At 46.2% G+C, this 19,248-nt stretch overlaps 1 protein-coding gene across 3 annotated transcripts in view; it reads left to right on the forward strand.

Annotated features, from left to right (window-relative positions):
- The window catches only part of ARHGAP23 (Rho GTPase activating protein 23), a 260,033-nt gene that overhangs the window by 208,383 nt on the left and 32,402 nt on the right, over positions 1–19,248 (forward strand). For 2 of the 3 annotated variants that reach the window (XM_060256177.1, XM_060256174.1), the window contains exons 8-12: positions 1,399–1,554; positions 5,854–5,965; positions 6,075–6,132; positions 6,899–7,036; positions 13,358–13,660. In XM_060256177.1, coding sequence (XP_060112160.1) covers positions 1,399–1,554; positions 5,854–5,965; positions 6,075–6,132; positions 6,899–7,036; positions 13,358–13,660 — 767 coding nt within the window. The remainder of the gene's footprint in view (positions 1–1,398; positions 1,555–5,853; positions 5,966–6,074; positions 6,133–6,898; positions 7,037–13,357; positions 13,661–19,248) is intronic. The other variant, XM_060256176.1, reaches the window with a different exon arrangement.

Here is a 19,248-nt window from a genome sequence, read left to right on the forward strand (position 1 = left end):
TAGGGTTGCCAAACTCCAGATGGCACCTGGAGATCTCTCACTATTACAGTTGATCCCTAGACTACAGAGATCACTTCCCCTGGAGAAAATGGCTGCCTTGGAGGGTGGACTCTATGGTCTTATACCCTGCTGAGGTCCCTCCCTTCCCCAGACCCCACCCTCTCCAGCGTCTGCCCCCAAAATCTCCAGATACTTCCCAACCCAAAGCTGGCAACCCTCCACCCCAAAAAGAACCCTGCAGTTAGCTCTTACTGGTAGCTTCAGAGGCTTTGCTTGAAATCAGGGGCGGCGGGTTTTTAAAATAATTTTGTGATAAAAATTGTGTCGCTTGTTCAAGTGTCTCGGCTGGGGGGGTCACAGCACACGCAATCAAGCATATCCAACTTCAAGAGGGGACTGGATAAACATATGGAGCAGAGGTCCATCAGTGACTATTAGCCATAGCGTATTGTTGGAACTCTCTGTCTGGGGCAAGTGATGCTCTGTATTCTTGGTGCTTGAGAAGGGCAACAGTGTGAGGGCTTCTAGTGTCCTGGCCCCATGGATGGACCTCCTGATGGCACCTGGGGTTTTTTGGCCACTGTGTGATAGAGTGCTGGACCGAATGGGCCATTGGCCTGATCCAGCATGGCTTCTCTTATGTTCTTATGTCAAAACCACACCACCTGTTTTCAGCACTTTTCGTTCCAAGGTTCTAAATAGAAGTTGGAAGTGATAGATCCTTTATTTATTTTTTAATCCTTAAGCTCTTAGGAATGAACAGTTAAAGAATGAATGAATTATAACTGCGTACATTTCTCTTCCTTCATTGTTTTACAGGGCATAGTTTGCCCTTCATGCTGGTTCCGATTATGCTGGTTCATTGCACTTTAATTAAAAAAATAAAAATTAAAAAGAAGGGAGTGATACCGATTGTGTCTAGAAGAGTGTCAACTCCTGGCACATTTTTTGTTGTTTTGGCTACTATAACTTAAGTTTTCCACTTTGTTATTCCAAGAGGAAGAGAGAGAGCAGCTTGCCATTTTGTAAGTCCTACCCCTGGTTCTTCAATAATTGGGTTGGGAAATTCGTGGAGATTTAGGGGGGCAGAGCCTGGGGAGGGCAGGGTGTGGGAAGGGGACGGGTATCAGTTGGGTATAATGCCAAAGTCACCCTTTTCTCTGGAGGAGCTGATTCCTGTTAACTGGAAACCAGTTATAATTCTGGGAGAACTCTAGCCGCTACTTGGAGACTGGAAACCCTAGCAGACTGTCCCTTGCATCTCACCGCCAGCGATTCTTTGGGGATAATGTTTCAGGGTGGAGAAGTTGTCACTTCTGGGGGTAGCTCTGTCAACTGGTTGCCCCCCACCTACCCCATTCATTCATCATTTCACCCCTATGCACTCTCCTATTCCAGATGAGCCGACGAGCCCCAGCATTGACCTGACGGCGAAACACATCCCCGCCTCCTCTGTTGTCTCCAGCGCCATGAATTCTGCCCCCGTGCTGTCGGCCAGCCCCTCCTCACCCACTTTTACCTTCGCAATCAATCGCCATTACTCCCAAGATTGCAGTAAGTGTGCGTCCTTCTCCCCTCCCTTCCCTCTCCTGACTGACTTTGAATTCCAGGTGATTTGGGCTGGAGATGGTGATCGGAAAGGTGGGGCAGTGAGCCTATTCCCACCTGGCTGAGGAAGTCCCCCCTGTGTGGGTGGAGTCTTAACATTATGGGATGCTAAATTTCACTCAGACTGAACGTTTGGCAAAAAAATGTGAAAGCTGGCTTTGTCCATTTTAGATACTTCGAATTTGGCATTTTCCTTCGTTTTTGGAAAAGAGAGCCTCGGTTTAAACTTTGATTAATTTTAAGGCATAAATTATGTGTTGTTAAATTCAGTTCTTTCCACACATAAAGGTAAAGTTAATCCCCTGGGCAAGCACCACACATAGGCAGGGCTTTTTTTTAACAGGAACTCCTTTGCATATTAGGCCACACACTCCTGATGTAGCCAATCCTCCTGGAGCTTACAGTAGGCCCTATAAGCTCTTGGTGGATTGGCTACATCAGGGGTGTGAGGCCTAATATGCAAAGGAGTTTTTGTTTAAAAAAAATGCCCTGCACATAGGTGTTTTTTTCTTTTTAATGTGAAGATTCATAAATCAAAGAGGAGCCGTAAATTGAAAGCTGGAAAGAAATTTGAATGAGACGACTATACACATGAACTTTTTTTGAAAAGCAAATCTGAATGAGGCAGTGGGCTTAGAAGGCTATAATTCTTCCTCGTATTGCACTATTAAAGAGTGTGGAAGCGCATAATAAATTCCACCAAAATTGAATCATACATAAGCTGACCGGCAAGGCAGGCAGGAAGAGTCTGAAGTCATCATGCCTAAATGGAATTACTGCAAGAGGATTGCTTATGTGCTGCGAGAAATTGAATAATTGAAGTCTCTTGTGAGCCCAAATTACCCGTCCATGGAAGAAGCTGCCTGTTGTGTATGTCTCTGCATGATTCCCTGTTCTGGCCTGACCTGGCCTTTTTTTCTTGCAAGAAGAGAGACTCCTGGTTCTGGTCTGGCCTTTCTTCCGCACAAGAAGAGAGACTCTTGCATCAGCACATGAAATGGTCTTCTTTTGGGGCAGCTTAATTCTCAGTCTTTTCATACTTTAAAAATGAATCACCTTTTCCTGTGTAAAGAGTGAACAGCCGACTCTTACTCATGTTAGCTCAGAAGTACCACTGAATCCATTGAGACTTAATTCTCAGGACATGCGCACTGAATTGTGGCAGAAGGGAATTTCCAGTTTTAATTTAGTGGAGGGAAAGCATGTCTTACAGCTGCCAGAGGTCTGGGAGAGACCATGTCTAAGGCATACCAGATGGCATATGTGTTTAATTTAAAGAAGAATGTATATCTTGACATTAGTATGTTAGGTATTCAGTCTAATACACCAGCATATGCAAAAATGTCTGCAACAAATCAGAATCTGAGTGGCTAGGCCCCAACTTGTCTTCTCTCTGGTCTTTCCCCCCAGGTGAGTAAAGGTGGGATAGGTCAAGGGGGAGGGAGAGGACACCAACATCCAAGACGGGATCTTGTTCTGTGGCTCTCAGAGCTCAACTGTGCATGACCATTTCTTCTGTGCGTAATATGCGCAACAGTTTTTTCTTTGCAAATTTAGCTGGGTAAGATTGCTTCACCAAGAAGAACGGCACTGAGCGGGGGGGGGGGGGGGAGAGACTTTAATCCTCTCATCCTCTACTGTTTACTCACTGGTAAAAATTATTCTTGCGCTGCTTTTATCCCCAGTGTGTTTGTATGCGGGAAATATGAGAACTTCACAAGTTTTTCTCCATTGGGGTTAAAAGCACGTGGGCGGGTGGGGGGGTTTCAGTAAAAAAAAAATAGCAAGGCATGAAAGGACAACATTTTCCCTCTTCTCCCCCACTCCCTGACCACCTCCTTGCTAAAGCAATCCTGGCAGTTAAACCTACATAAGGAAAAAAAAACCACATAAAATGTTATTTAAAGTAAACAAAGATTAAATCATAAGGTGTAGCAGAATCCTCGCTCACTCAGTCCAACCCATCCCAATATTGGCAGGCCTTCAAGAACACAAATGAAAAATGGCCATCTGTAGCCACAGTTAGTGTAACTAATGCAGTTGGGTTGTTCAGTCAGATGTGTGGTGTGAATTCCCCATCCTAATTTGGACCAGAACTGTGGAATGTGGGGAGATGGAGGTTAAACTGTTCTTCTGTGCCATTTTCTTGGCCTGAAATGGCCTTCAAGAGGCAGCAGTCTGCCCCATTGGGGAAAGACGTATGCGTATCCCATCAGTACCCATGGAGCCCCCAGTGGGTCAAATTGGGTCCTCTGGGGCTGTTTCTGGTTGATGAAATGCTATGGGGGAAAAGGCTTCCCCCTTTATACTGCAGTCCTGATCCAGTCTCTGCGTGCCTGGCAATAGAATTCCCACAGGGAACTCACAACGTATGTCTGATTTCAGCTGTGGTCCTATATTGCGGTTAGGCCTTCAGTCTTATCTTGTGGTGTGCATCATATGCGTGCCTGACCTGCTACAAGGGCTCTTGCAGATGTGAAAGCCAGTTCACAGGATTCCATCACCTACTGAGTGTCATGCAGCTGGTGGAACTCAGAGTGAGGCTAAGTGGTAACTCTATGCTAAATGGATTCTCTGAATTCTATGTGGTAATCAAGCCACAATTTGGAAACATAGTTGAAGGTGGGCAAAATGTGGCTACTGACACTCCCCTTTTCGATTTTTTCCTCAGAGACGGGAGCTAGGGTAGTGTAATGGCTATACTGTCAAGACTAGGAACTCTGAGGCTTTTTCTGCATTCTCATCTTCCTTGCTTGTAAGTTGCTGTTTCTTTGGAATTTTTTCCTATTCTGCAAGTTTTTTTGCTCCCTCTAGTGGTTGATTCAATATCTCCGCCATATCTCCCCTCAGATTTAAACTGCAGGGGTTTTTTGTGAGACAGAAACCAATGTAAAATCAAATTGACCACGAGAGGGAACAAAACGTGTGCAGAGCAGGACCCCACGCCTCAAAAAAAAAAAAAAAAAAAGCAACAGGGACTCACAAGTGAAGAAAGTGGGAATGTGTAAAGATGCCCCAGTTCAAATCCCCTCTTTGCCATGGAAGCTCGCCGGGTAACCTTGGGCCAGTCGCACTCTTTCCTCACAGAATTGTGAGAACAAAATGAAGGGGGGAGGGGGATGATGGAAACAGCTTTGGGTCCCCATTGAGAAGAAAAGAGGGCTGCAAAGAAAGTAAAATAAATAAGCAGTGAATGTAAGCAATGAAAATATAAAATATATAAGCAGTGAATATAAGCAGTGAAAGCAGGTTTAATCCTCTGGCCTAGTGGTATCCAAGTGCATAGCTGCACTTTCTCCCAAGAGGATGGCTTCCCTTCACATTTGTATGGTGTGCAGTCGGGATTGTAGTGGTGAGATGAAAATCTGTATCCCACTCATGACACTCCGTGGTCTGGGTTCCATCAACAAGGACCAATGGGGTGTGTGTGCTGAGGGAGGTCACAGTAACCAGCAGGCCCTTTCTCCAGACAAAATGGCTGGCCTTTCACAAGTTAAATACAATCACTTCTACAAAAATCTATAAAGTGCTTTCGGATTCTTATTCCGTGTGACTTCTAAACAGGTTAGGCGAATCAGTGAGAATAGCACAGCTTCCCCTCCAATGAAACGCCACCACAAGGTGATACTTATTTTTAATCCACCTTCCCATAAATCAGCCTACGAGCAGCAGAATAGTGATCCAAATTGCCATCATCAGCTTTTGACTGCAGATTCGGTTTTGGCAAAGATATTATTTTACTTGTCTCATGGAATCAGCTTTGATCTGCTTGGGATTTAGGACACACACATACCCCCTAGCAGTGTGATCTTGTGGATGCTTCCCTTTAATTTTCTGATGGGATTATGAGAGTTTGCCACACCGACAGACAGGAGGTGACCAATATAAATTTGAGGACTGGGAGAGGTGCCCAGTATAAATTCCCCTTGGGATGACTCAGGGGCTTTTGCTCATGCTCAGAATGTTCCGACTCATGGTCATATTTAGAATTGGAAAGTATTCCTCCATACCCCCAATCATCTTGGCTTGTGACTATCTGGGTGACGTCTTCCCATGTGCCCCCTTCCTCCTCTGGACACCTGCTTTCCGCAGGCAGCACAGGCAGGTGAGGGTAGTGCAGGATAGAGTCTGGGCAGGCAGGTGAGCCCAATGGCCCTGCCTTCATCTGGTGCTGGACAGAGCTTCCGCCTTTCCAGTGCCTCCAACTTCCGCCATTCATCTTTGGCAACATCCCTTCTGTCACAGGCAACATCAAAGCCAGTCGCCGGTCTTCCTACCTCTTAGCCATAACCACAGAGCGCTCCAAGTCATGTGACGATGGTCTGAATACATTTCGGGATGAAGGGAAACATCTGAGGTAAGCGTGTCTTCCCGTTCCCTCCACCCCACCCCCCCTCTCAGATTTGCCTTGTCCCTTTCAGTGTTTGTATTGCTCACACCCAACTGTATGGATGGTCTTTCCTCAGGAGGTTGCCTAGCCGTGTCCCGAGCCTTCGGATGTTACGAAGCTTCTTCACGGATGGGGTAGGTGTTTTTTGACTCTCCTTTCTCATAAATGTAGGTCAGTAGAGGCTGCCTACCCTGGTCTTCACCCCATACATTGATTGAGAGTTTAAACAGAATGTGTGTTAAATGAAAGGCCACTGTTCCGGCTTCCCCTTTGGGGTTGAGGAAGTCTGAAAGTGGAATGGGGTACTTGGGTTGGGTGGGTGGGAAGGAGATTTCTGGAAGTGGGGCAGGGGTCCATACTCAAACAGCTACATTGCTGACACAGTGACATCACACGGAAGTGACATCATCACGTTGGGAACATCGGGTGGCGACACTCTGAGGCAAAACTCTTATGATTGCCCTCAAACCATGTTTTTTCCACAAAGACATTCATTTATATGCGTGCTGGTGGCGGGCAGAAGCCCCCAAAACTGGGGGATCCCCTGACTCCACCCAGGGAGTGGGAACTCTAGTGGGTACCCTTACGCAGCAGGGAGGAGACAGATAGAAAAGGCCCATTCCATGACTGTCACTACATTTGGTGTTCTTTCAATCCGGTTTATTGTCTATAGCTATCGCAGGAGCCAATATTCTTCTTCCCCCACCTCCCAAACTCACCCACCCCTCTCTCGTCTCTGCCCAGTCTCGCATCAGTATCTTAATCCATTCTGAGCAGCTGTTGTGTTCTGTTCCTCCTTTATCTCCTCTGCTTCCCTCCCTTTCACTGAAAGGGCAATCTCAATCCCCGAGTCAGGGATGTTTATCATTCTTCTTTTGTTTCTTTCTCTCCTCTTTTCAGTCTCTGGACAGCCTGGGCACCTCTGAAGACACCCGGTCGAAGCGGCATTCAACCTCCGACTTGTCTGACGTCACTTTCAGTGACGTGAGGAGAGAGGGGTGGCTGCATTACAAACAGATCCTCACCAAGAAAGGCAAGGTAGGTGTAGTTTTCTAGGAGTCAGGCCCGTTGAATTAAATGGGCCTGACTTCTGAGTTGAGCTGCTTAAAGAGTTCTCTCTGGGAATCCACTCACTTCACCTTTACAGCAATAGGATGTCTCGGCCCTGTGACTCTCCAGGAAAAGTAGCTGTGGGGTCAGGATGGATGGACAGACAGGTAGATACAGGGCTTTTTTTGTAGCAGGAACTCCATTGCATATTAGGCCACACCCCTCTTATGTAGCCAATCCTCCAAGAGCCTACAAGGCTTTTATTACAAGGCCTACAGTAAGCTCCAGGAGGTTTGGCTACATCAGGGGTGTGTGGCCTAATATGCAAAGGAGCTCCTGCTACAAAAAAACCCCTGGGTAGATATATATTCTTGACAGACAGATAGATCCTTTGCTATCTGTTTCTCTCTCTGACCGATTTCACACTAGGCTTGTTCCGGGTGGAGAGCCCTTTTGCTCCTGGGACTTCTCTCCGTTTTCACACGTTGCCCCGGAGTTGGCGTGCAAAATCCTCTGACAAGTGGTTTCTGCTTGCTGCAGAAAAGCAAGCAAACTAGCAGCTCCGGCAGCTTATGCAAAAATGGGAGGGAAGCCCCAGGGGCAAAAGGGCTCTCTACCCAGAACAAGCCCTAGTGCGAAATCTGTCTCTGTCTCCGCTGTGCGTCTTTGTCTCACCCTTCCCCCAGGGAGCTTACAACATGCACAGTTCTCTCTTCCCCATTTTATCTTCACAGCGACCCTGTGAGGAAGGTTAGGCGGAGAGAGAATGGCCACCCAGTGGATTTCACAGCAGATGGGGGTTGGAGCCTGGGGTTCCTTAGTCCTAGTTCAACACTCTAGCCCAGGGGTCTCCAACCTTTTTGAGCCTACAGGCATATTTGGAATTCTGACATGGCATGGTGGGCTTAGCAACAACATGACTGCTACAGGAGGCAGAACTAGTCACAAAATTGTCAAGTAGCCTTGCCATTTTTATATTTCTGCATGCTGAAATGCCTCTGTGTCTTAAGAATGGGGAGGGTGCCTGCTTCACTCTGGCTTTGCTCATAAGTATCCGTTTCTACCCTGCAGAAGGGAGTGAAGCCTCTGTGTCAAGGCGCATTATCTCTTCTCAGAGACAGCTCAAACTGCTTAATGTTTAGGGAATGAAAGGTGCTGGTGGGAACCAGTTCGGACTGCTTTACACGGGCTTTTTTGCACTGTACTTTTGGCAGGCTGCGATAACGGCCCTAGATAAGGTATAAAGGACTGGACACCCCAAAGGTGAGTCAGTTCTCACACAGATGTGTATTGCTACCAGTGTTCCCTCTAAGCTGAATTAGTTAGAGGTAGCTCACAGTTTTTTAGCTCCAGCTCACACATTTTTGTCTTAGCTCAGGAAATAGGGCCCAGAGCACAATATTTTATGCAGTAGCTCACAATTTTAATGCCAGTGGCTCACGAAGTAGAACTTTTGCTCACGAGACTCCACAACTTAGAGGGAGTATTGATTGCTACTGTTTCTATCTATCAGTAAAGCCAGGTTTCTGTCCAAACTGGAAGCCTTCTTTAATTGAGGATAGTCCCAGAGCTGACAGAAATGGTTGCCACAGCTTAACTTCAGTCACACAGTCCAGATTCTTGTGCTTTGGTGACAGCTGCTGCTCAAGCAGTGGTTTAAAAATTTTGCACAGCCAATCAAGCCTATAACAGCCAATCAGAAACTTCTCTGGACAAAAGTCCTATCTGGCCCCGCCCACTTCCTAAACACACTTGGTAGGTGCCAGAAAAGTGCCACAGCGCCCACAGCCACCATTGTTGGGGGCCCTTGCTCTAACCACTATGCTATGCCAGCTGACAATGGAAATTATGCTGTATCCGTGAAAGGGGCATGCAAAGGTTGTTAGATAAGACTTTGGAAATAAAACAGGCCTTAACCATAACTCTCTCCAATAGATTCAGGGTGCTGCCATTTTGGAATATTGTGTACAGTTGGCAGCTGTGCTAACAGATGCTGCAAAGCAGTAAAAGATGGGCCATAAAATGATCTAGGGGCTGGAGCATTTCTGACAAATTTTTAGTTGAGAAAAAAAAAGAAATGAAAACTGAGATGGGACATGATCAAAAGCTGTTAGCCGTGATGGTTGAATGGAGCATCCAGGGTCAGAGGCAGTATATCCAGGGCTTTTTATATGCAGTATATCCTTTGCATATTAGGCCACACACCCCTGATGTAGCCAATCCTCCAAGAGCTTACAGGGCTCTTCGTACAGGGTCCAGAGATAGAATTCTAGCAGGGGTTCCTTTGCATATTAGGCCACACACCCCTGATGGAGCCAATCCTCCAAGAGCTTACAGGGCTCTTAGTACAGGGCCTACTGTAAGCTCCAGAAAGATTGGCTACGTCAGGAGGGTGTGGCCTAATATGCAGAGGAGTTCCTGCTACAATAAAAGGCCCTAAGTATATATATTCAGTACAATTGCTGGGGATCAAATAGCAGTGGGAAGAACTGTTGGCTTTCCTGCCCGTGGTCATAGGCTTCCCAGAAGCAAGGCTGCTGCTGGGACCAGGAGGCTGGCCAAGGTGGTCTGGAGCTCTTTCACTGTTCTGAGCATTTGAGTAATAGCTGCCTCCAGTTGTCCTCCAGACATTGGCTGCAATCATACACACTAAAAAATGCACTTTCAACCCACTTTCAGTGCACTTTCCAACTGGATTTTGCAAATTTACACAGTAAAATCCAGTTGAAAGTGGACTGAAAGTGCACTATTTAGTGTGTGTGATCGTAGTCTTCTTCTTCCCCCTCCTATTGGTCAGCAGAAGCTGAAGTGCTTGTGCAAAATGAGGCCTTAACTGTTCCAGAGGGCATTCGCAATGCGTTAGAGGCAGCCGAACCTCTGGTAAATCAATGGATTGAGGACCTTAGAACTCCATCAATCTTTGAACACATGACGTCTAGACAGTAATTGCACATGGACTTATTTTTAGATATCTGGAAACCGTTTATAGAAACGTATGTGTAGATTTACTGCTGCTATTGTTGTATTTTTGCCTTTATCTTTTTAAAAAAGTGTATTTAGTTGCAGGATTTTAAGGGTTTTTCCCTTCTTCTTTCCCCCATTTAAAAAAAATAAATACAGAAAAACAAAACAAAGCAGTAGAGGCAGGAAGGAGGGACCCAAACAATTTCCTCCACCTGAGCTCAGTGTCAATCAGTGTCCAACCCCCTTTTAAATACTAATAGTGATGGATCTTCAGGGATACTGATGTAACTTGAACTTATGTATTTTAATTTTTTTGTTAAATTCTGATGCATCACTGTAATATGAAGTACGCTGTATTCATAGAATCACAGAGCTGAAATTAGAGTTCGAAGGGGCCATACATACAGGCCATCTAATCCAACCCCCTGCTCAATGCAGGATCAGCCTAGTGGCCTGGGGGCCAGATCAGACCCCTTAGAGCTCCTATCAGGCCCGCAAGCAAGTCTGCTTCCTTCCCCGCTCTTCCTTCCTTCTGCGTCACAGGTTGGTTTGGCAGGCTTGCTCAATCGCACAGGAACTACAGAGCAAAGCCTCTACTTTTTCCATTGGCTGAGGCTTCTCCCTTGAGGAGGAAGTGGGGAGAGGGAAAGCTTGCCTTGAGAGGCTCGCTCAATCGCACAGCAGTACTGAGCCAAGCCTCCCTTCTATTGGCTGAGGCTCCTCCCCCCTCGTAGTCCCCGGGGAAGGAAGGAAAGAGCCAGAGGTTCCTTTGCCAAGTTCCCTCGATCCCATGGGAGAGGTACAAAGAAAACACCTTTTTTTGAAAAGCACCTGTGTCCTTTATAAAGTTTGTATTTCCACTTCCTGGCGTGACATTTTATAACACACAGGCTCATTTATGACAGATCTGGCCCTAGTAACAAATGAGTTTGACACCCCAGGACTAGAGCATCCCTGACCACTGCATGAAGACTGCCAGGGAGGGGGAGCTCACCATCTCCCTTGGTAGCTTCCATTCTTGAACAACTCTGACTTGAAAAAAGTTTTTCCTCATCTCCAGCTGGTACCTTCCTGCTGCCCTTAATTTGAACCCATGATTGCGAGTCCTCTCCTCTGCTGCCCAACAGGAACAGCTCCCTGCCCACTGGTTAAGTGTGCGGACTCTTATCTGGGAGAACCGGGTTTGATTCCCCACTCCTCCACTTGCACCTGCTGGAATGGCCTTGGGTCAGCCATAGCTCTGGCAGAGGTTGTCCTTGAAAGGGCAGCTGTTGTGAGAGCCCTCTCCAGCCCCACCCACCTCACAGGGTGCCTGTTGTGGGGGAGGAAGGTAAAGGAGATTGTGAGCCGCTCTGAGACTCTTCGGAGTGGAGGGCGGGATATAAATCCAATATCTTCTTCTTCTTCCTCTAAGTGCCAACCCTTCAAATACTTTGAGAGCAGCCATGTCTCCCCTCAGCCTCCTCTTCTCCAGACTGAACATTCCCAAGTACCCTCAGCCTCCTTTCCGCATTAGGCTTGGTCTTTTTGGTTTTTAAAAGGCAAATTTAAGAAATCCTTATTCAGCAGCTATCCAAAAAAAAAAAAAAAAGCACACATTCAAATGTGCTTTGTGTATGTTATTTGGTTTTTTACAGTTTTCATTATTTGGTATGTTTTTCCGCAGGTCAAGAAAGCCAAAAAAAAAAAAAAAGTGCAAACTTAAAGTGTCAAAGAGGAGTTTGAACTCCTGAAAGCTCTTATATATAAAAGGGTTGAAGTTTCCCTCTCTTCCTCAGCTGCTCCCCTGAGGAAACAAATCTCAAGGCCACATTTGCAGACGGAAAAAAAGTCATATAATCGGGGGGGAAAGGGCAATGGGCAGGGCTTTTTTTGTAGCAGGAACTCCTTTGCATATTAGGCCACACACCCCTGATGTAGCCAATCTTCCAAGAGCTTACAGGGTTCTTATTGCAGGGCCTACTGTAAGCTGCAGGAGGATTGGCTACATCAGGGGTGCGTGGCCTAATATGCAAAGGAGTTCCTGCTACAACCCCCCCCGGGCAATGAATATTATAGATGTCAGTCAGTTAAATTTTGAAGCAAGATAACATGGTGACAACATGGTAGTCCTATCAATTTTTATTTCTTTGGACAAAACACAACTGTTGCCTTTAGGCTCGAGAGATGTTACTTCTGCACAGAGCTTTGGCTCTTGTGTGATTAAGAGCCCCAGTGACTGAAAAAGAAACAACTCCTGGTTCGTTGACTTACTCTCTTTAAGCATCATAAGCAAACTGAAGTTAGATCAAAGATCTGCTAAATCGGGATGTCTTCCATTGTTCTCCAAGTGTGAAAGGGAGGAGGAAAAATGAGAGCTTGACTAGTTAAACCGAGGTTATGCTCATCATGAACACACTCTCGTGTGTTCATGATGTCTGAATGCAGCCTGTGGATAAAAGGATTTTGGATCTTTCTCCCGTCCACAGCAAACTTTGTTCCTGAAGCTGCGAAACCAAGCAGGTCAGGAGTCTTTAGTGGAGAGAAAGAATATGCTGCCTTCTCTGTCTTTTGTCAGTTGAACCGTGCTGATGGAAGCGGCAGAAAGGGAGATGGTAGCAATCTGTCACCCTTTTGTCATTGCAGCCTCCAGACAGGTGCCAGGAATAAATTTTCCCAGGGTTAGAAGGGAACGTGAGGAAATTCTGTGACCATCAGTGCTTTCCACTGACGGCCAGCATGGTGTCGAGGTGGACATTGATCTGAAGAACTGGGTTTGAGTCCACCACTCCTCCACTTGTAGCCTGCTGGGTGACCTTAAGCTGGTCCCAGTTCTTTCAGAACTCTCTCAGGTGCTCCTAGCTCACAAGGTGCCTGTTTTGAAGAGGGGAAGTGAGGATGATTGTAAGCCATTTTAAGACTCCTTAGGGCAAAGAAAAGTGGGGTATGGAAACCTATTCCTCTTCTTCTTCTTTGTGGGATCCAACTCTGAATCTCTCTGTACCTTTTTTTGGGACTGAGGGATTGCTAGTCAGAATTTGCACACAGCACCTCTGTAGTTATAGGCGAGCCCTACTTTACCCTTCCGCTCTTCCTCTTCCCCTCCCTTCTGTGTGTCTCTGTCTCCAGGGCTTTTTTTTTTTTGTAGCAAGAACTCCTTTGCATATTAGCTCGTCCTCCTGGAGCTGACAGTAGGCCCTGTACTAAGAGCCCTGTAAGCTTTCAGAGGATTGGCTACATCAGGGGAGTGTGGCCTAATATGCAAAGGAGTTCCTGCTACAAAAAAAAGCCCTGTCTCCCTCATTATCCCACACGCTCAATTCTTTCCCTCTGTCTCTCCCTCCCCACCCCCACCTCCCCCTACAGAAAGTTGGCGGCGGCATCCGGCAGTGGAAGCGGGCCTTCGCTGTCCTGCGCTCGCACTCGCTCTACCTGTGCAAAGACCGACGGGAGGCTGTGGCTTGTGCCCTGCCCCCAGGTGAGGAGGAGCAGCCGCCCATCAGCCTCCGAGCGTGCCTGGTGGACATCTCCTACAGCGACACCAAGAGGAAGCACGTCTTCCGGCTGACGACCGCTGACTTCTGTGAATGTCTCTTTCAGGCCGAAGACCGGGATGACATGCTGGCCTGGATTAAAGCCATCAGGGAGAGCAGCAAAGCTGAGGGCGAGGTGAGGATCGCCGGCGGCTCCCTGCCTGCCTGCCTGCCTCCCGGGTCTCCTGCTCGTCAGAGAGCGAGTTTGATGCAATGGTTAAGTGTGCAGACTCTTACCTGGGAGAACCGGGTTTGATCCCCTCCTCCTCCACTTGCAGCTGCTGGGATGGCCTTGGGTCAGCCATAGCTCTCATAGACCTTCTTCCCCTGTAGTGGTTAAGTGTGCAGACTCTTACCTGGGAGAACCGGGTTTGATCCCCTCCTCCTCCACTTACAGCTGCTGGCATGGCCTTGGGTCAGCCATAGCTCTCATAGACCTTCTTCCCCTGTAATGGTTAAGTGTGCAGACTCTTATCCTGGAGAAGCGTTTGATTCCCCACTCCTCCACTTGCAGCTGCTGGAATGGCCTTGGGTCAGCCATAGCTCTCACAGACCTTCTTCCCCTGTAGTGGTTAAGTGTGCAGACTCTTACCTGGGAGAACCGGGTTTGATCCCTTCCTCCTCCACTTACAGCTGCTGGCATGGCCTTGGGTCAGCCATAGCTCTCATAGACCTTCTTCCCCTGTAATGGTTAAGTGTGCAGACTCTTATCTGGGAGAAGCGTTTGATTCCCCACTCCTCCACTTGCAGCTGCTGGAATGGCCTTGGGTCAGCCATAGCTCTCACAGACCTTCTTCCCTGTAGTGGTTAAGTGTGCAGACTCTTATCTGGGAGAAGCGTTTGATTCCCCACTCCTCCACTTGCAGCTGCTGGAATGGCCTTGGGTCAGCCGTAGCTCTCACAGACCTTCTTCCCCTGTAGTGGTGAAGTGCGCAGACTCTTATCTGGGAGAACCGTTTGATTCCCCACTCCTCCACTTACAGCTGCTGGAATGGCCTTGGGTTTGCCATAGCTCTCGCAGAGCTTCCGTGAGTGTTCTCTCAGCCCCACCCACCTCACACGGTGTCTGTTGTGGGAGGAGAAGATATAGGAGATTGTAAGCTGCTCTGAGTCCCTGATTCAGAGAGAAGGGTGGCGTATAAATCTGCAGTCGTCTTCTTCTTCTTCAGACGCACTTCAGTTCACAATCACTACTTTGCTCCTTCTCTGTTTTTTACTTCTTTCTCCCAGAGAGGAAGCCAGCTGCAAAGCCATGTCATGCCACAATCTAATTTTAGTGAAGCAGAAACAACAACAAAAATGTCCCATGACTAGCAAGGGGTGTCAGGCAAAGGAGCAATAATGTTACATTCAGGAAAGGAAACTTTTGTGCAGCCAGAGGTTTCTTTGCAGCCGCAGCTGCAGAAGAGGCAAGCCATCATGCTTAAAAAGTTACTTGCCTCTTTGACAGCAAATATTTCAAAGAAGCTTCTGACTGCGTGTGCCATGTTCCCACACTTGCCTGCCATTTCTTTGCATAGCAGTCCTGTCACTCAGGATGTGCGGTAAATCCTTGACCACATGGTGGTCCTTTCCAGGGGTGGAATTCTAGGAGGAGCTCCTTTGCATATTAGGCCACACACCCCAATGTAGCCAGTCCTCCAAGAGTTTACAAAAGAAAGCCTTGTAAGCTCTTAGAGGATTGGCTACATCAGGGGTGTGTGGCCTAATATGCAGAGAAGCTCCTCCTAGAATTCCGTCTCTGGTCCTTTCAATTTTATTAGTTCTTTGGACAAAACACAACTGTTGCCTTTAGGCTCGAGAGATGTTGCTTCTGCACAGAGCTTTAGCTCTTGTGTGGCATTCAAGCTAGAGTTTGTTTTTGTTAAAAAAAAAAAAGCATCCATATGGTATCTCCTAATCATCTACTATCCAGGTTTTCCCCAGCTTTACTCCTCTCTTTCCTAAACCTGGGCTGCACCCACGTGTTATAAGACATAGTGCTTTCCTTGTACTATAACAATTGCTCCCAAGCTGGTTTTTCTGCATCTATTGGGCAAGCCAGTTGCAAATTATTGTTTTTATGAACGTGCAAAGCTGCCTTGTAGTGAAACAGACCCTTGGGTCCATCGAAGTCAGTATTGTCTACTCAGACTGGCAGCGGCTCTCCAGAGGCAGGTCTTTCACATCACCTACTGCCAGATCTTTTGACTGGAGATGCTGGGGATTGAACTTGGGGCCTTCTGCACTCCTAGCAGATGCTCTTCCACTGAGCCACAGCATCTTCTCCAGCGCAAGAATAGTGCAATAGCTGATGATTTATGGATTTACTTATGTATTTATTTATTACTTTAGTTTTCTATCCCACCCTCTCAGCAAGCAGACTCAGGGCAACTAGCAATCAGTTAAAAACACAGTTTAAGCTTACAATTTAAAATTAATAAAATTAACAATTAAAATACATTCAGTGGTGCTACTCAGAAATTTTCGGTATGGGCGGGATCACAACTTTCTTTCTTTGACAATCCTTCCTTTTTTTTTGACAGTGATCCTTTGGTGGTCATTGTTCCCCATAAGTGATGTTGCTCAGCAGTGTAGGGTGGCAGCCCTCTCCCATTTAGGTATTAAAGGCCTGTCGAAATAATCCAGTTTTACATGATGTGGGAACACAGTCCTGGTTGGACACAGTCTTCTAGGAAAGGTCACAGTTTGCACACTGTATATTTTTGCAGGCCCAGCCCACGTGGTTGCCATTTTCCTTCCCCAAGGCCCCCCCCCCCCCATCAGATGGCTTTTCCAGGTTTTTAAAAAATCGGCAAGTGACATTTGTGAACCTTAACTCTGTAGTGATATGCCAATTCCTGATTATTATTTTTTTAAGTGCTCAGGTGGCATGTGGGGAGAATGGCCGCTTGTGGGGGATTGGGCCATGGAGCATGCAAGGGAACCTACCATTTGGTGTTCCGTATGCCTCTTCATTTGCATTGGCAGCAGAAGGTGCATGGAAAATAGTTGGTACATGGGTACAGCCAGGGCTTTAAACCTCAGGCTTAAGAACATAAGAACATAAGAGAAGCCATGTTGGATCAGGCCAATGGCCCATCCAGTCCAACACTCTGTATCACACAGTGGTCAAAAATTTATATATATGTATATATACACACACACGCACACACACACACACACTGTGGCTAATAGCCATTGATGGACCTCTGCTCCATATTTTTATCTAACCCCCTCTTGAAGCTGGCTATGCTTGTGGCCGCCACCACCTCCTGTGGTAGTGAATTCCACATGGAACTTAGCTAGTAGTATTGCTGGGCATATTATGGATTTGGTAAGCATTGAACTCTCTATTGAAGGCATGACCCCTTAATTTAAAAGGCAAAATATAACTTATCACTACTGGTTCCTGATGTGTGTTTGTGATTTTCTGATAAATCAAATGATGGTTCATGTCTATTCCTGCTCTTGGTACTGAGACACACACACAAAAAGTTGTTTTCTCCCTCTTCCGCCCCCCCCCCCCCCCAAACAAAAGGGTGATGCTGTTATCTATCCCATGTGTTGAGGGCAGTGGGGTGGAATAAAACTTCTTTAGAAGGATGAAGGATTTTTTCAACGTGAAGCCTGTCATCTATACTCTGTTCTGTGAGGTCTAGTTAGCTTACAGCGACCTCTACTGGTCAGCAGATTACTCTGTTAGGACAAGTTTGTACTATTTGGTGGAGTCAAATGGAAATGTTTCCCAGGAGGTTGCATGTTTTAATACCTCTTCCCAAAGATACAAACATCCACCCACCTGCCTCACTGATGGGAAAAAGAAGAATTCTAAGTGTAGTCTTTCCATCTTTCTCTATGCAAAAAAGTGAGGAGCTTTTTTGTAGTGGAGATCATTGCCCTCTCTGAAGCTAGAAACAGAATAAAATTTGAGTCCAGTTGCACTTTTAAGACCAACAAAGTTTAATTCTGGAGATAAGCTTTCATGTGTATGCACAGATACATTGAAACAAGGCTTTCTCAAGCATTATATATAGCAGGGGTGGCCAATGGTAGCTCTCCAGATGTTTTTTCCTACAACTCCCATCAACCCAACCATTGGCCATGCTGGCTGCGGCTGATGGGAGCTGTAGGCAAAAAAAATCCGGAGAGCTACCGTTGGCCACCCCTGATATACAGGTTGGTGGTTAGTTGCCAAGAAGAGCTAATAAGAGTAAAGATGCTTAAGTAACTAATATATATAACTAAAATTGGATTAAAGCAATTGGTAAAACCTGTGATTAGCAGCAAATCCGCATACAAATAATAAAAACATTATCAAGCAGATGCCAGCTTATGTAGTGAGATAAGAACCCAATATCTCTGTTAAGTCCTGCGTGGCACCCTGGGTCCTTCTAAATGGACTATAGCAAACTCAGTTATTGAACTAGTTGGGAATTTCTTCTACCTGGGGATTGTTTTCTCTCTTCAAACCTCTGCTGGTCTCACCAGCAGAAGTTTGCTCTGAATAAGATTAAGCCTGCTGCTGGAGCAATATCCCACTTCTTCATGGGGGCAGGAAGATATATCTCTGGTGCAATTAAGGTATTCAGTTCTAAAATAATACCCCAGTTTCTATATGGGGTTGCTATCTGGATTTCAGTGACTGCAGAATCTTTTGACCATCCCCTATGTCAGTTTATACGTAGGATAGTGGGAATCCCTCAGTGTGTCTCAGATGTATCTCTCAGAGCTGAACTCGGCCAAAAGTAATTTGAAGCTAGAGCATGGCTCAGTGCTTTCATGCTAAGTCTAAGGACTATTCTTGCTTCATAGCTGAAGGTCTGCTGTTCTTTCTTAAACAAGATTCTTACCAATCTTGAAGGATGAAGACAATAAGTGCTAGATTAAGGCAGACAGGGCTTCTAACTGAAGACATCTTCTTGCTAGGTAAGGCAAAGGCCCCTTTCACTTGTCCAGCATTGCCTTAAGGAACCAGATTACAACAGTACAGTGATTTACTCTTGCAGAGTCTGTATCTTACCTGCTTGGACTCTGCCAATATACATGAGATACCCAGGGGGGGGGGGGGGGTTGTATTAGGAACTCCTTTGCATACTAGGCCAAACAGGCCTGATGTAGCAAATGCTCCAAGAGCTTACAGGGCTCTTTTTTGTAAGCTCTTGGAGGATTGGCTACATCAGGGGAGTGTGAGCTAATATGCAAAGGAGTTCCTGCTACAAAAAAAGCCCTGGAGACACCTAACAGTCCCCATATTTTTAGGCATCTGCTTTCACTCGCCTTACTGCTATCTCGTCTGAAATATTATAGAGGAGATTTCATTGTATTCCATATTCAGATCATCCTTGACTTTGCAATCAGGATAAAATTGCTACACTGTCTCACAAAATATTGTAATTTTTTTTAAAAAAACCCTGCTTTTAGAGAACTGCTGGATCTCACTGTTTTTAGCACACTCTCCATTTAATAAACTCTAATATTGCCTATCTGACCCAAACATAACCTACTTGGCCACTAAATTTCTGTCTAAAATAGTTTTCTTTAGTAATTTCTTTTGGTCATTGCTTAAGATCATCTGATCACAGGAGCTCCGGAAAGGAAAGGAAAGGTTAAGCCCTGGGGGTTCCACTGTCCTGAATGTTGTAACAACTTGCAATTCAGCAATCTCCTGTTCTGCAGCTACCTTGAGGGTCCCCCACTGAGTATACCGGGAGGCTGAAATGTTCTCCTACAGGTTTCTCAGTT

This window comes from Heteronotia binoei, chromosome 15 (assembly GCF_032191835.1).
Source record: "Heteronotia binoei isolate CCM8104 ecotype False Entrance Well chromosome 15, APGP_CSIRO_Hbin_v1, whole genome shotgun sequence".
NCBI lineage: Eukaryota > Metazoa > Chordata > Lepidosauria > Squamata > Gekkonidae > Heteronotia > Heteronotia binoei.